This window comes from Aspergillus piperis, assembly GCF_003184755.1.
Source record: "Aspergillus piperis CBS 112811 unplaced genomic scaffold BO85scaffold_14, whole genome shotgun sequence".
In the NCBI taxonomy this organism is placed as follows: domain Eukaryota; kingdom Fungi; phylum Ascomycota; class Eurotiomycetes; order Eurotiales; family Aspergillaceae; genus Aspergillus; species Aspergillus piperis.
In genome coordinates, this window is record NW_020291604.1 from 600,206 (window position 1) to 615,133 (window position 14,928).

Here is a 14,928-nt window from a genome sequence, read left to right on the forward strand (position 1 = left end):
GCGGGGGGTGGATAACACAAACAATCACAAGGAAGAGGAAGAAGGAAGAAGAAGAATAATGGATGTTATTTCCCTCTCGTTCCACAAATTATTCATTCATTTGATTCTTTGATTCATGATGGTCGAAAGTTATCAAAGGACTAAACTAATAACCTTCCCCTCCTTCTCATCCATGGATACTCGTCCCGGAAACCCGGAGTTTATCCAGGGGTGAACTGAACTTGGTTATCAGCTATCAATAATCAGGTGACTCCCCTAGTACTAAAGTAGAATCAATCACATTGTTAGGTTGTCTGTCACCGTCCAAGTACGTAGGTCTGTTCTTCCGCCATCCGAATTCAGCCAAGCTAATTTAATTAATATATGGGCTGGCTTCCTACTCGTGCCGTGAGTTTCCGACTAATCTAGACTAGAAGGCCATTTTCTGCTGTCTCCATCTCTGAAGAATTTTTGGTGCCCTCGGTTTAGTCTTCACTCTCCCCTGACTTGGAGGGGCTTTCTCAGCGGGGACTGCTGTTTCGTATGTGAGGACCCTGAAACGTGCTCTTCTCGGACTCTGAGCGAGCAGACAGACCCTGAAGAATATGGGTCGATTCAAGTAAAAAAAAAAAAAGGAAGAGCAGTATCAGGTTATAATTAAATAAATAAACATTCAGTTTCTTGAGAAAGTAAAAGAGGGGAAAAAAGGTTTGGTGCTTAGTTGAATCGGGGCAAAGGTCCGGTCAGACAGACAGACCCTGGTCCTTTTCTTTACTACCTTCCATTTAGCCGGGACTAGACTATCATACATACACCCCGACAGAATAAATCAGCTGGACAAAACCATTGTAAACTTTAGTACTACTAAACCATTGCTGCAGGTGTGATCACTAGCGTGGCTAGCCTATCCTCCACTCTACATACAATACCCTTACTACTGGCGTATGACTGAATGACTGCCTTTTCCAGTGGGCTGTCTGGGCCAGGATACCCGAGGCTTTCCAGGTAATCAGGACTCCCTACTGTAAACATGTGCACCGTAGAGGCGACTGAAACCTGACACCATCGCCATCTATTCTAATCATATACCAACTGTCGTCCGTCCCCGATTGTCCTGGTTGACTTTCTGAAACTGCTGGATGAGCCCCAGAACACCCGCCCCGCCAGCCAGGGCGTCGACATTCTCGCCGCCTTCGTCTTCTTCTTCGACCTCATCGCCTACCAGGTTCATCCGCCATGACTCCCCCAGGTTACTATCACTGGTGAGTATGCCACCCCCGCTCGACCCGACCCCGGGCGACGATTTAACTGCACCACGACCTTTGCCCACCGCCGGAGGATCTTCATCTTCAATGGGGTCGGAGATGGTGGGAGGTGGTCGTGAGGCCCTATAGCGCGGATACGGATTAGCGCGGTGCGTTGACCGGAACCCTGATGCTGACGGCTGATGGTGCGGGTCGAGCAGCATCGATGGTGCCGGGGAGAGATGGTCGCCCATGCCAGCGGGTCCAAACCGAGGAGCGCCATATGTAGACTGTTGACCCATCAGCCCAGCTGCTGCCGGCCGATCTCCAAAATTGCCCATCTCAATGGCAGAGGGGGATCCAAGGGTCGGGAATGTGGGTGGAGGGTGGAATTGTCGCTTCGTTGACGGATGAGCTCCGCGCGGATTAGCACCGTAGTTGTCCAAGAACCCGTAATAAGATGCAAGCATTTTGCCATCCTTGGTCGAGAAGTAGTCCGCCCGAAGGTCCTGCCGGGCAGCATCCCGCCGACCCGTGTCCCCTTGCGAGATCACGTTGGTGCCCTTCTTGAAGTCGAAGACCGCAAAGGAGCACAGGTATCCCATCCCATCGACGTGGACGGTGAATTCTCGGAAGAAGTCAATGAGACGGTCACTGCACTTGGGCAGACTAAACCAGAGGATGAACGGTGTGAAGATCATACTTAGGATCTCCTCCAGGAAGATGACGATCTTCATCTGATACAGCACGGCAAAGTCCTTCCGGACATCGTCACTATGCAGACGGCCCTTCCAGTGGCTTGGGAAGTAGTGAGTGAAGTTGATGACTTCAAGGAGCGCGTACTCCGGATCAAACACATTGGTCTCTTCCGGAACCAAGCCCTGCGCGACAGCCCAGATAGAACCAAAGACACCCAAGTAGAAAAGCACGGTCCGGTCGTGAGTGATCTCGAACCCCAGAAATAGCTCCGGGTCCACAACGGAAGCCAATGCCAATACCGAGGCCAATGCCCCAGAGACGAACGCCACGAAACCCGCAAATTGCACCATCTTGTCTTTGGGGAACTGATCCACATAGCGGCTCGCGAAAGGGTAAGACATATTGACACGTCGTTCAAACAAGTGCCACAGCTCGTTGAACTCACGGAACTTCCATTCTGCCAGTGGCGTGTATTGTCGGGATCCGATCTGCGATGGATTCTTCTTGTATTCGTTGAAATAGCGGAAGAAATAGTGCATCATGAAATAGACGACAATGAAGGGGGCTACGAAGATATTCATGATGCCTGCGAACATGAAACGCCGTCGCAGGCCTTCACTCAGGGCCCGTCGATGAGTGTCTTTCAGGAACAACGTCCGCACTTGACCCTGCTCGTTGAAAACATAATCCATGATGCAGAGGTTGATGTTCCATTCAAGCGTCCGCGAAAACAATTGCCTGTTCCGCAGGAACGGTATCGGAAGCGTCAGATCTAGTATATCTTTATTTATCAAGGCAATCAGATAGTTTTCTTTGCGCATCAGTCGGTTCGCGATATCGTGAGCATCCATGCGCTGCTTTGATTGGCTCCCCATGAACTTGCGATTCTTCGCAGAGACCGCACCCGCAGTCGCAGGGTTGGAGTCCCTCAGAGTCATCAATCGGCTGACGACCTCTTGCCAGGATATTGATTGAATTTCAGCATCTGATATTCCAAGCAAGTAGTGATAGAAGTCATGCATGTGCTTCAGTCTTCGGATATCTAGCAGGTACTGAAAGGCCTTGCCAATCCAAAAGAACGAAAGCAGCCATAATAAGAAGGTAGCGGACATGGACATTTGCTTTGTACACTTCTGGATCAGAATATCGTCCAGAGTGCGACTCCCGCGTACCTTGTGGTAGTCAATGCAGTTAGTGAGGAATATGCTGAACCCTACGACGAATGCAAAGGTCCTGAATTCCAGGCACATGTCAGTCTCGATTCAGTCTCGATCATACAGGTGAGTTGAAAATGGGCAAGGGAGACTTACAAGAGACTTAAAACCCTGTTCAACAGAATCGACCAAATACCGTTTCCAAGAAAGTATGTGTAGACTTCCTTCAAGAAGTTGTCCAGGTTCTCCACGTTTGCCCACATCCACAGTGCCTTCTCTTTAGGATCTACCAGTGCTAAGTTTGGATATCCCGCTGACCACAGACTTGCATGATGGGCCCTCCTATTGTTGTCATGTAGCGGTAATCGTTCGCGGGCGGTTTCCCAGTGGACTCGGTCGTCTCGAGGCGATGATCTGGGCTGATGATCAAGATTCGGGGGGTTATTCGAACGAGGAGGAGGTGGGAGCTTCGATTTCAGAACATCATCGTCATCTTGGTCTCCTTCCACGAGGAGGGAGGGAGGAACATCATCATCACTATCATCGAACTTGTGGCGCGGTGAAGCTGCGTGTATCCGACCAGGGCGGCTAAACTTGCGGCGACGAGAACCGGCCTTGAGAAAGCCCTCCTCGTCCCTTTTCCTTGGCGGGCTTCGGGGGAGAAATGGATCGCTGGGACCGGGGGAGTCATCCCTCCCAGCATCTGCTAGAGCATCTTCCAGCTCACGGTCGCTGAATCGGTCCCCATGTTCATCGTCAAACGCCATTCCTGCACGTTCCTCCACGTCCGAACCGTCCGAATGATTGTCATGTTGTCGGATTGTCTCGTACACTGACGGGGAACCGTTGGGAGGGAGGAAACGCGATAAGATATTGGAGGTCATCATCTTGGGCTAAGATACTAAGGAAGAAGTAGATAATAGAATCATCAGTACATTATGAACGGCCGTCAAGCCGTGTTCGAGGTCACTTCAAGGCCATCCAGCTAGGGTAAACACGATATATAGTGAAAAACACTCGGGATGGTTCAGAACCCGAAAGGGCGGTAGTAGTTCGGGAATCTAGAGCGAGGATCGACTTGTTCCGCCTGGAACAGTACAAAGAGGAAGAGTCTATGAGCGAAGCAGGATCAGTTTGCCTTTGACTCGATCAGAAAGTCAAGAAGATGATGAGCGATGAGCCGATGGACCTCGTAGTTATCTACTGAAGGAGGTCGGTTGACTTTGGTCGGTAGGATCAGGAGCAAGTCCCGGGGGGGGTTGGAGGAGGAGCTGATGACCGCCTCGTGATAAGCTCCGATGATGCAGGCGGTCAGTCAATCAGTCACCTCGATAGCACTAGTCCTGCTGCGCCGAAGCGGTAAAGCAGTTCACTCGTCGCTGCCTGAGCCGATCACATTAAAGCCTAAGGCATATATATAAACAATCATGTGATAAAGCTCGGAACGAAGTTAATGCGGAAAATCCCAAAAAGAGCATGATTACGTGCTGCATGTCACATGATGGGATGGCCGAGTCATGGCCGGTGAGTCTGTGACGACACGAGTCAGGCCCAAGTGGGATGCTGGACGGGATGGGCCGCCGATGGGGACCACTGATTGGCTCCAGCGCCAGCAATGCTTGAGCGCCGGTGTGGCTCGTGCGGGGTGGGTTTCCATTCTCGAAGCTCTTTCTTATTTGCTAGTTTGCCCAGTGCCCGGCAGGGGCTCCTTCCTCACTGGTAAGTAGTCAAGAGTCTAACATACGTGGTGTATCGTTGGTCTTTGGCTGCGTTTTCTTTCTTTTTGTCCCACCCAAGACATAGAAGTGTTGTCCTCCAGAATTCCCCATCCTCCAGCTGCAGTGGGATTGTTGACCAGGTGTCCGTTGGCTGCCCTATATATGGTTCGATGAAGTCCATGATTTCCCGAATGATCCACATATTGGTGAAACGTTCGCCTGAGTGAAGACTGTACTCCGTACCATGGACTTGAAGTTGTTGTGTTTCTCCCGCAGACCGAGTTACTCTTTCCTTCTTCGGCCTGGTCCTTCAAAGGTTAATGCCAACCTATGAATAGATAGATACTGCGCTGTGGTTTTTGATGACTGGCGGTGGCTTTTCTCCCCGTCCGGTTCTGGGATCAATTGGCTAAATTGGAAGACACCCGCGATAACAACTACTACAAAATTATTCTATCCAGTAGTGCCAATGAATAGTCTGGCTAAAGGCTGGGCAATGGCTTGACTAGTGACGGCGGGATGCCGACAACTAACTAGGCTACAATTGCGGCAGATGGCGTTCTGCACACCGTTGACGTGAGCATAGTCATGCGTGGTTAGTAGCCACAACTCCCACTACACTGTGCTTACTGCTTTCGGAGTACACCAGCAGCCATTGCAATATAAATGCAATCTAACGTCGGGTAATACTACAGGGGAGGGGAGGCGGGAAGGATCCCAGTGGCGATAATCATTAGTGACTCGGATCTGACTGCCGTACCCTGTTGGGATCTGTTCTGGAATATGGTCTGCCTGACAACTGTACGACCATCTCTGCCACGATTTGATTCTGTACGACTTCTTCGGTGCCGATGGAAGAAGGAAAAGAACCATCACAAGGTACCGAGTCGATCAGTCAAATCCTGAAAAGGGTAAAAGAAGGCAAGAGCACGCGCAAAGCAGAAGTAATCGGGGTAGAACAGAAACAAAAAGCGGGAAACAAAAGTAATTTACCACTATCGGGGCTGGTTGTACATTAGCCCAGAGGTGGTGCGTTCGTCGACCTTTCTGGAAGGTCCTGATAATCGACCATCCTTGACCCGCTTCTTCAGCCAGAGAACAAAGATACGTACCTCGTACGACTTCCTAGTTCCTACATGGCTGATCTGTCCCTAGTGTCTGGGCATAACATAGATTGGTCATGGAAATCGGGTCGGGTGAAGCGATCGAGTTCAATTGCACACCGTTCCTATAGAAAGAGACTGGGTTGAACTCATTCCCGGCTCAAAGGAAGAAGAGCCTGGCTTGCTTTTAAGCCGGGACTGAATATGACCTCCCTGAAACAACGCCTCATATATGGGCTCGAGTGTGTGCAGAGGAGCGTGTTCATAAGGAAGATCATATGCAGTGGCACTAGCTATAATCAATGTCTTATTATAAAGCCAATGCTTTTGCACCGTGCTTCCCTATAGCCAGTTTGCAGCCAGTCAGTCATTTTAACCACACACCACCTACTACTTAGTCAGGAAGACTGGGAAAATAGGAGGTTCAAAGACACACACGCCTTCCATCATCAAGTGGATCCCAGCCCCAGAGCCTGAACCCAGCAGTTTTTCTTTTCCGTCGATTTTCCCTTTTCCTTATTTCAGCTTAAATTTTCGTTCAACCCTCCTCATTCCTTAAGGTTTTGTTCTTATTTTTTCTATTTGATCTAATTCCACTCGTACTAGCCCGGTCAATTGACGACTGAAGAAAAATCGCTATTTTTCAATTTTCATTCTTTTGCTTTGCTCATAGTAAAATAACAATATAGGGTCAACTTGCATATAGAACAAACCAAGCAGGTCAACATCAGGCCATTGATCGATTGGTCGGGGAGAAAGTCCAATGAGTGGTTCAATGACTCCATAACCGGTGTTGCCAATTACCCCGTCAATTCGGAACCAAAAAATCACCAACGCCTTCGTCCCAGGGTAGTAAAGAACCAGAAGGGCTCGTAGGCCTGCCTCTGTCTGCCTTACTCCACGTAGTGCCGTGTCCTACTTACTCTATAATACTCCTCCGCTACTGATATCACTCACTATTACCTCTACTATCATCAATCGGAGAGATCATCGGGCGTTTGTCCAAATTCCCCTGCATATTCTGGAAGTTGGAAGGGTCTCTCCATTGTCGTATCACCAGCTTTTCCTCTCGACTTGAACTCTTCTAGCCTTTCAGTATCCCTGATCCCAAGTGAAACGTAAGTAAAGAGAGATATTAATTTTTTAATTCTTTTGGTTCTGTTTTTGCTCCCCCTCTCCCCAAAGGTCATTGATATACCTGAGTCAGGAACTCGTTAGTAGTATCATCATCGTCCTCGTTTCTTTGGCTTCCTCTCAATCTCCAATCTCCTTTCCTCTCTTTGTGTCCTAATTTTCCCACTTTCCCCCCCGGCCCGCTTGTTCTTCAGCTGCACGAAGTTCAACACCGCCTCCCGCTTTCCCTCCGTCGCGGACTGACTCCATCCCTCGCCCTTCTTCCCAGCTGATCATTGACTTTCCACCTTCTCCCTCTTTTTCCCTCTCTGGTCCCTCGCTTACTTCCACCCACCTTCTCAACACCACCATTTACCACACCTTCTCCCTCACACTGCCCCCTCCGACTAGACCAGACACCACCCCCCCCCGTCTGTCGTACAGAAAATGCATCCATGCTGATGCGGGATCTGCAGCTTTCACAACGCACGTCGTCTGGGTAATTGGCTTCACCAATCCGTCAATCATTTGAACCAATTATCCCACCCTTTTTCCATCCTCCCTAGTCGTCGTTCCTCCCCCTCCCCCCCGAGACTACGGATTGAATTCCCTCTCAAAACAAGACAAAAGCAAAGGAGGGGATTATTCTATTCTACCAGGACAATTAGATCAATTCTAGCGCATGAAGGTGCGTCTATTCTTTCCCCTCAAGCTTTCTTGTGTCAATTTCCAATGATATCACGCCGCGGTTGGTCGAACCAAACCTTTGTGCCGACCGATCTATCCACCGAACTGCTGCTGCTGCCACCACCACACCCATTACCACCCATTACCACCACCCACTGCTTGCTACTGCTGTGTTCTTTCAAACCCGCTTACTCCCATCATCACTTCCTTCCCATCGAGCTAACATACCCGACGATGGCCTTCTAGCAGCGACATCGCGGCTGTATTTGGAGTATAGGAGGGTTGGTTCCTTGCCGCGCCTACTAGCGATTTTCGCTCTGTACTTTTCGTCCACAACTGCCTGCGCTTCTCCCGTTCGCTCACTGGTCCCCCTACGGCCACCGCCATCATCGTCACGTCCGTCGAATCACCACCATACCACACCCCTCCCCTGAACGAACAATCGTTTTGCGACCGCCCCCCCCTCCCGCCTCCTCTCACCGTCGCTAGCACCAAAAACGCCACGGCCTCGACCGAATGTGCGACTCTAGCTCCCTCCCTCACCCCGGACTCCATGCGTTCAGCTAGCGACCCATTGGACGAAAGAGACCCTCAATTGTCAGAGGACGGTTGCGCAGCGTACGTTGGGTGTCAGCGTGCTGCAAGGTAACAATCCCGCAGTGTATCACCAGTTTATGTGTCTCCGCCCGTTTGCCTGCGTCCCGTGTGCTTTGTAGCGACCTCTCCCGAGTGCCGCTGCTACCGGTTCCGTCGTGCGTGGGTGGAAAGAAAAGATGGAGCCGGAAGGGTCAAGTGGATTCAAACGGAACTCTGTCCATCAGGGAATATACAGTCGTCCTGTGGAACGGCGGCCCAGCAAGAAGTCTTCCTCCAAGGACCGGCACGGGATGGTGTATCCCGATAGCTTTAGGGACACGGGAATTCGAACAGTCACCCCAGACTCTGAGGCTGGCAACCACTCACCTTCCTCGGAGGCGGAGTATCTCGCATCAAGTGCAGCAGCTTCCCCTCGCCCCGCCACCCGGACAAGAGCCTCCGATCGAGAATCCCGTCGCGACTATCACTCTTACCACTCGGCAGGCGACGAAGAAGATACACATGTGGAGATGAAAAGTCAGCGCGCACGGTCACGGACCACCACCCTAGATGATCAGCGCAGCGAGATCTCCCCTAACACATTTTTCAGAGCCCGGAATCGCCTGGGATCTATCAACACCGCAGTGCCACAACCCAAAACCCCGGACGAGTCGTCATCTATTGGCTTTCCGTCCATTCAGTCCCCCACTTATTTCAGTCACTCCCTTGGCCGCCAACGGTCAAGCAAGCCCCCAGGGGGTTCGAGCTTGGTGACGAGCGTATCGGCCAATCAAACCCCCTCGGCGCTGTCGACTACCGATGCGTCCAAAATCCTGCAGCTTATGAAAACGACTTGTGGAAGGATGCACGGCATTCTTTCGTTTCGGACTGCATCAACAACGGCTTGGTCCTCGGGCTACTGCGCCATCAACGTCGCCACGGGCAGTCTAATATATCAAGCCAAGGGGGAGCCCGCACTGGCCAAGACCTTGATTCCTGATCTGCGTGGCTGTCAGGTTCGCTCGCTGGTCGATCCGGAACTACGGACGAACTATCTCAGCGTCTCCACGTTCACTTCAGGACTCGGTGTCGAGCTAAGACCCCATGTGAGCGAAACATTCGATTCCTGGCTTGCTGCTTTGTTGTGCTGGCAGCCAATCCGCCCCAAGGGCGTCCAAAACAAGATGACAAAGCCCCAGTCGGTGGCAATTGGTGACCGCCGTTTGGTCGAGCGCCGGCGAAACTCCGAAAGTACAGTACAAAAAGAGGCAGCTATCATTAAAGTTGGCAAGATGCTATTATGGGACAGGCCCAGTGCGTCGGGTGTTCGACCTTCCTCTGGCCGCCGAGTGTCAACATATCGCCAACAGAGAGCTCTTTCCTCCTCGTGGCTGAGAGTCAGCTGTACGTTGCAAGAGAATGGTGCCTTCAAGCTGTATACCGAGTCCGACATTACCCTTGTAACATGCATCCAACTTTCGCAACTCTCCCGCTGTTCCGTGCAGCAATTGCACTCTTCGGTCTTGGAAGATGAATTTTGCATCGCCATCTATCCTCAATACGCCGTGCACTCTGCATCCGGCATCACTCGACCAGTATATCTAGCCCTGGAAAGTCGAGTCCTATTCGAGGTATGGTTCGTGCTCCTGCGCGCCTTTACGATACCTGAGCTCTATGGGCCCGAAACTTGTGCCGAAGATGACCCGAAGAGTCCGTCCGACGCCGCTGCGTCATCCATGGCAGATATGTTCCGAATCGAGCGCATGCTCAATGTGAGAGTCACGGAAGCTAAGCTGCTCCGAAACAAGGCTGCGGAGAAGGCCCCTCGAAGCCGGAAGCAGTCACGGTCACATAGCAATTCAACCCCAACATCTGCCGTGAGCGATTACTACACAGAAGTACTTCTTGATGGGGAAATCCGTGCCAAAACTGCTGTCAAGTATCGCACAGCCAACCCGTTTTGGCGAGAGGATTTTAATTTCAGTGACCTTCCACCTGTCCTGTCGCAAGTATCGATTCTAGTAAAGACGATCAGCCCGACACAGAAGGATTGGACGCTTATCGCACATGGCTCCTATGGCCAGGACCATAGTAATCCGGCACGTTTGTTAGACGATGTTGAGCTCTCCTCCCAGGATGCTACGTTCGGCAGGGTCGATTTGAAATTGGACGATCTACAGCCTGGAGTGGAAACGGAAAAGTGGTGGCCGATCTTAGATGATAAAGATCAGCCGGTGGGTGAAATGCTCATGCGAGCGCGGATGGAGGAGACGGTCGTTCTGATGTCGCACGAGTACACGCCGATGTCGGAAATCCTACATTCGTTCACCAATGGGCTCACTATCAACATGTCTCAAGTCATGTCCTCGGAGCTGAATCAGTTGTCCGAAGCTCTTCTAAATATTTACCAGGTGTCCGGCACGACTGTCGAGTGGATCTCAGCCTTGGTTGAGGATGAGATTGACGGGCTGCACAAAGAATCGACAGCGAATAGACTGAGGTATACCACGAGGATTCACTCCAACGATTCCCGAGAGTCGGGCCAAGAAAGAGAAGTCCTTGTGAGAGATATGGGCCGTACTGCTACCGTCGAGGCAAACCTGCTTTTTCGAGGAAATTCGCTTCTCACCAAGGCGCTTGACTACCACATGCGTCGCTTAGGCAAGGAATACTTGGAAGAAACCATTGGCGAGCGACTTCGCGATATCGATGAGACCGACCCGGAGTGCGAGGTAGACCCTTCCCGAGTACATCGATCGGATGATCTCGAACGCAACTGGAGGAACCTCGTCTCCCTAAGTACAGGAGTCTGGAAGTCGATTGCAAGCTCTGCATCTAGATGCCCGGCCGAGTTGAGGCTCATCTTTCGGCACATCCGAGCTTGTGCCGAGGACCGCTATGGCGATTTCCTTCGGTCAGTCACATACAGTAGTGTGTCGGGCTTCCTATTTCTGCGGTTCTTTTGTCCAGCAATCCTGAATCCCAAACTCTTTGGATTGCTCAAAGGTAGCTATTCTTTTCCCCATCCTACTGATCTTCATGTTTCTAATGCGCGCAGATCATCCCCGCCCCCGCGCCCAACGCACATTGACGCTGATCGCCAAGGCCCTGCAGGGCCTGGCCAACATGACTACCTTCGGCAGCAAGGAGCCTTGGATGGAACCCATGAACAAGTTTCTGGTCAGCAACCGCGCCGATTTCAAGCAATTCGTCGATTCGATCTGTGCTATTCCTGCCGACCGTCCCGCACCTATCGTCACACCCTCCTATGCCACCCCCATACAGATTTTGGGTCGTCTGCCCCCGACATCCCGCGAAGGATTCCCTAGTCTACCCTTCCTCATTGATCACGCGCGAAGCTTTGCCAATCTCATCAGTATATGGCTCGAGATCGCACCGGAGCGCCTGGCGGAAATGGAGGAGATTGACCCAGCCGTCAGCAAATTCCATGAAATGGCCGTTCGTCTGCACCAACGCACCAAGGAATGTTTGAGCAGAGCCGAGCAGGCAGAGCGTCCAAACGGAGGCCTTGAGGTCAAGTGGGAGGAACTGGTCGATGCCATGGAACGATCGGTGACCTTTTACGAAGACAGCTCCAAGCCTACGAGCCCAGCCACAGAGGCAGCTATCGCAGGGTCGACATCCCTTACGGGCAGCCATCGCAATTCGATCGGCTATTTCGCGTCACGGCCCTCTCTACCGCGTCGATCTACCGATTACGCTCCTGAAGCCGAGGATGACACGCCTCCCAGTTCCTCTTCTGCCACCTGGGACCAAAGTAGAGTCCCCTTCTCGATACCACGATGGGCAGATCCCAGGGACAGCACCGGCAGTTCGAAGAACTCTTCCACGTATTCGCTTGAATACCCCGAACCCTCGAAATCGCGCAGATCTAGCATCACCAGGGAGACAACAAGCAAGTACCGGTTCTTCGATTTCGTGCCCCCGTCTCGCCGCAAAGCGAAGGATCGGGAACAGGCTCAGCATTCGCGTGAGGAACAGCGCAACGAGTTATGACGCCCAAGTCGCCTGGGTAATACCTAGGCTTGCCTCGCTCTTGAACTTGTGCAGTGGTGTCATGGCCTATCTGGACCATGACGATTCCAAGCATCTATCCCACCTCTGTGGCTTTAGACAAAAATTATTTTACCTTCTACGGCTGCCCCGCCTTCTCTACGCCCCATGAATGTCATCGGGGAAGCTCTTGCAGCGGTGATGCTTGCATGTTGCGGGCAGCCATTTCTGTGTACAACATGAGAGCTTGATTTCATGTATTGAGATCCCTGCATCTTCTGGTGTAAATTTTTCTGCGATTATATTTCTTCTCCTTTTCTCCTACCGCATGTGCCCATGATTTAACGTTCGTTTCTCCTACCACCCTCTTCTGCTGGTTTTATTTTGGAAAGCATTTGTCATGGTGTTGATACCCTGCTCTGATGGCTGTTTTTACGTGGAAAACAAGAGATCCTGTGAGCAGAGTGCCGGATATGATCTTCCATGGATGATGTATGGATTGTGGGCAGCAAAAGCCCCTCCCTTCTTGGGGGTGTTTTTTGCCAGTCTACAATTGCAATTGTTGTGTAAATAGCGTCTACCTTTCCTCTGGGCATAGATGAAATGAGTAACTCCACCTTGTTAGACTTGTACTTGAGTACCGCTTAATGCCGCGCCTGAATATACTACATAATACTACCAAACCACATCCTAAAAACCACTCCGATCTCATACATACATCCAACCAACCCCTGCCCAGTTCTCCCCACACCCTCATAACAATAAATCTTACATCCACAAACATATCTTCCCACTCGCTGTACCCCCCGCGACCCAATTCCTACTACGATGAAAAACAGCCACCGCCGGCACAGCCGTAATGCCCTCCCCGCCCAACTGCGCCAACTGATCTCCCTCTCCGCTGTAGATATCCACGAACCGATTCATATTTCCGATGCAGAAGCGCTGGATATGCGATTGCGGGTTCTGCTGCCATTGGGGGCGGAGACTGTCATGCCATCATTATTAGCATATGATTCAAAACAAAAGAAATGAACATTGATAGGAAAAAAGAAAGGAAGTAGGGATAAAACATACATCGTGACCCATCTCCCCGTCTGACAATTATGTCTCACGACAGTATCCGGCCCCAACTCATCCTCCCCAACCGCATGACCCACATCCCAGCTCGAAATCCCCTTCTTCTTCAAATCGTATATCTTGAGCGTATCGTCATACGACGACGTGGCGATCTGCCCCGCGCTATTGAATGCAGCATGCGAGACGGACAGTCGACTGTAGTGTTCTCCTACGGGGGTGGGACCTTCACCTTCATCTTCACCACCACCCCCTCTCTTGCTCCTCTTGGGCTTCTGCAGCATGCGCAAATCCCATAGTCGCATCGAGCGGTCCAGACTCGCTGTCGCGAAGTAGTACGGTGCCGTCGGGTACAGTGAGAACCCGCCGATTTTCTTCTCCGAGAGTTGCCATGTGGTTACGGTTCCTGTTGCTGTGGGGTCCGTGCGGATGTCGTGTCGCCCGAAGGCTCCGTCTAGGGTGGTCCAGTAGAGGACGTTGGGGTCGTCGAGGGCCATGTCGATGCCGGAGATGGGTTCGTCCGAGGAGGTCGATTCCGGCGCGTATTTCTCCACGCTGGTGGATTTCTCGAGGTCCATGGCGCGGATCGAGCTGTCGTAGCTGGCTGTGTAGAGGGTTGTGGGGGTGCTGGGGTGGATGTGCATGCTGCTGATGGTTCGGGTGTGCGGTTTTACGGTCGTTAGGACGGGGTCTGGGTCTGAGTCTTCGGAGTCGGAGTCGTCGTCTTCTTCGGGTTTGATCGAGGTGGATTTCTCTTGGGAGGCGTCCAGGATGCCGAGGTGGCCCATTTTGTCGCCGGCGAAGATGAGGGGTTTGGATTCTGTCGGGTGGAAGGTCATGGCGTAGACTCGTTCGGGGGTCAATTTGATGCCTGTTGTGATTGTTAACATTGTCGGATGGAAGATGGTAGTAGGGGAAGAGAGAGAGGGGACAGACGATTAGGTTCCCACGCATCCCAGAGCGTCAATCCATTCATTTCCTTCCTCAACGCCTTCAAATCCTTATCCGTCGTCTTCTGGATCTCATCATCGCCAAACGTCCGCTGATACGGTATCGCCACACCCTTGGTCACCACATCCACTCCGATCAATCCATCCGCAGGCAACTTCTGTCCATTCACCATGATATCACTGAACGAGAAGTTATCCGACTTACGGACTCGTTTCGCGCGCTCCGCTTCCTGCCGCGCCTCGTACTCTTCTTCTGCTTTGCGCTTCGCGACTTCGCTCTCCGCCGCGATGCCCCTCAGTCGGGATGACATGCGCCGCGGCTGCGGCGTCTCCTCCTTGATTTTCTTGACCGGGGTCTTCTTCTTTGTCCGCGACTGGTCCTTCGCTGCTGGTTTGGGCATCTTCGGCGGGAATAGCCCCGAGGACTGCGCCTCCATGGTCAGCTTTTTAAGTAGCGCATCGCGTTCGGCGATGTTGGCTAGGCGCTGCTTTTCGAATTCGGAGATTTCGTCGTTGCCCATGTTGAATAATTCTCTCTCTCTTACAGAGGGCAAATGTCTGTGTAGAGTGTTGCTCACTGCAATGACTGCTGAATGGCGCAGATGGATAACTTT

At 51.8% G+C, this 14,928-nt stretch overlaps 3 protein-coding genes across 3 annotated transcripts; 1 reads left to right on the forward strand and 2 right to left on the reverse strand.

Annotated features, from left to right (window-relative positions):
* Window positions 1-674: 674 nt before the first annotated feature.
* On the reverse strand, window positions 675-4,422 carry atgI (autophagy protein ATG9). Its single transcript, XM_025658054.1, has 2 exons — window positions 3,233-4,422; window positions 675-3,155 (listed from the first exon to the last, which is right to left on the reverse strand). Exons 1-2 carry the CDS (start codon window positions 3,961-3,963, stop codon window positions 1,061-1,063), a joined length of 2,826 nt encoding a protein of 941 aa, XP_025513819.1. The 5' UTR covers window positions 3,964-4,422; the 3' UTR covers window positions 675-1,060.
* A 3,879-nt stretch (window positions 4,423-8,301) lies between these two features.
* BO85DRAFT_69001 (GTPase-activating protein BUD2) lies at window positions 8,302-12,612 on the forward strand. The gene is made up of 2 exons (XM_025665596.1): window positions 8,302-11,279; window positions 11,332-12,612. Exons 1-2 carry the CDS (start codon window positions 8,471-8,473, stop codon window positions 12,288-12,290), a joined length of 3,768 nt encoding a protein of 1,255 aa, XP_025513820.1. The 5' UTR covers window positions 8,302-8,470; the 3' UTR covers window positions 12,291-12,612.
* A 275-nt stretch (window positions 12,613-12,887) lies between these two features.
* On the reverse strand, window positions 12,888-14,895 carry BO85DRAFT_521732 (WD domain protein). The gene is made up of 3 exons (XM_025665215.1): window positions 14,301-14,895; window positions 13,365-14,235; window positions 12,888-13,275 (listed from the first exon to the last, which is right to left on the reverse strand). Exons 1-3 carry the CDS (start codon window positions 14,833-14,835, stop codon window positions 13,056-13,058), a joined length of 1,626 nt encoding a protein of 541 aa, XP_025513821.1. The 5' UTR covers window positions 14,836-14,895; the 3' UTR covers window positions 12,888-13,055.
* Between the last annotated feature and the right edge of the window lie 33 nt (window positions 14,896-14,928).

Excerpts from the sequence above, each read along its gene's own strand:
- BO85DRAFT_521732 (XM_025665215.1), bottom strand. The coding sequence starts at position 14,835 with ATGGGCAACGACGAAATCTCCGAATTCGAAAAGCAGCGCCTAGCCAAC. Across the intron at positions 14,236-14,300 it reads GGATGCGTGGGAACCTAATC|GCATCAAATTGACCCCCGAA; the intron begins GTCTGTCCCCTC and ends CAATCACAACAG. Across the intron at positions 13,276-13,364 it reads ACGGGGAGATGGGTCACGAT|TCTCCGCCCCCAATGGCAGC; the intron begins GTATGTTTTATC and ends ATGGCATGACAG.
- BO85DRAFT_69001 (XM_025665596.1), top strand. The coding sequence starts at position 8,471 with ATGGAGCCGGAAGGGTCAAGTGGATTCAAACGGAACTCTGTCCATCAG. Across the intron at positions 11,280-11,331 it reads ACTCTTTGGATTGCTCAAAG|ATCATCCCCGCCCCCGCGCC; the intron begins GTAGCTATTCTT and ends TAATGCGCGCAG.
- atgI (XM_025658054.1), bottom strand. The coding sequence starts at position 3,963 with ATGATGACCTCCAATATCTTATCGCGTTTCCTCCCTCCCAACGGTTCC. Across the intron at positions 3,156-3,232 it reads AACAGGGTTTTAAGTCTCTT|GACCTTTGCATTCGTCGTAG; the intron begins GTAAGTCTCCCT and ends CCTGGAATTCAG.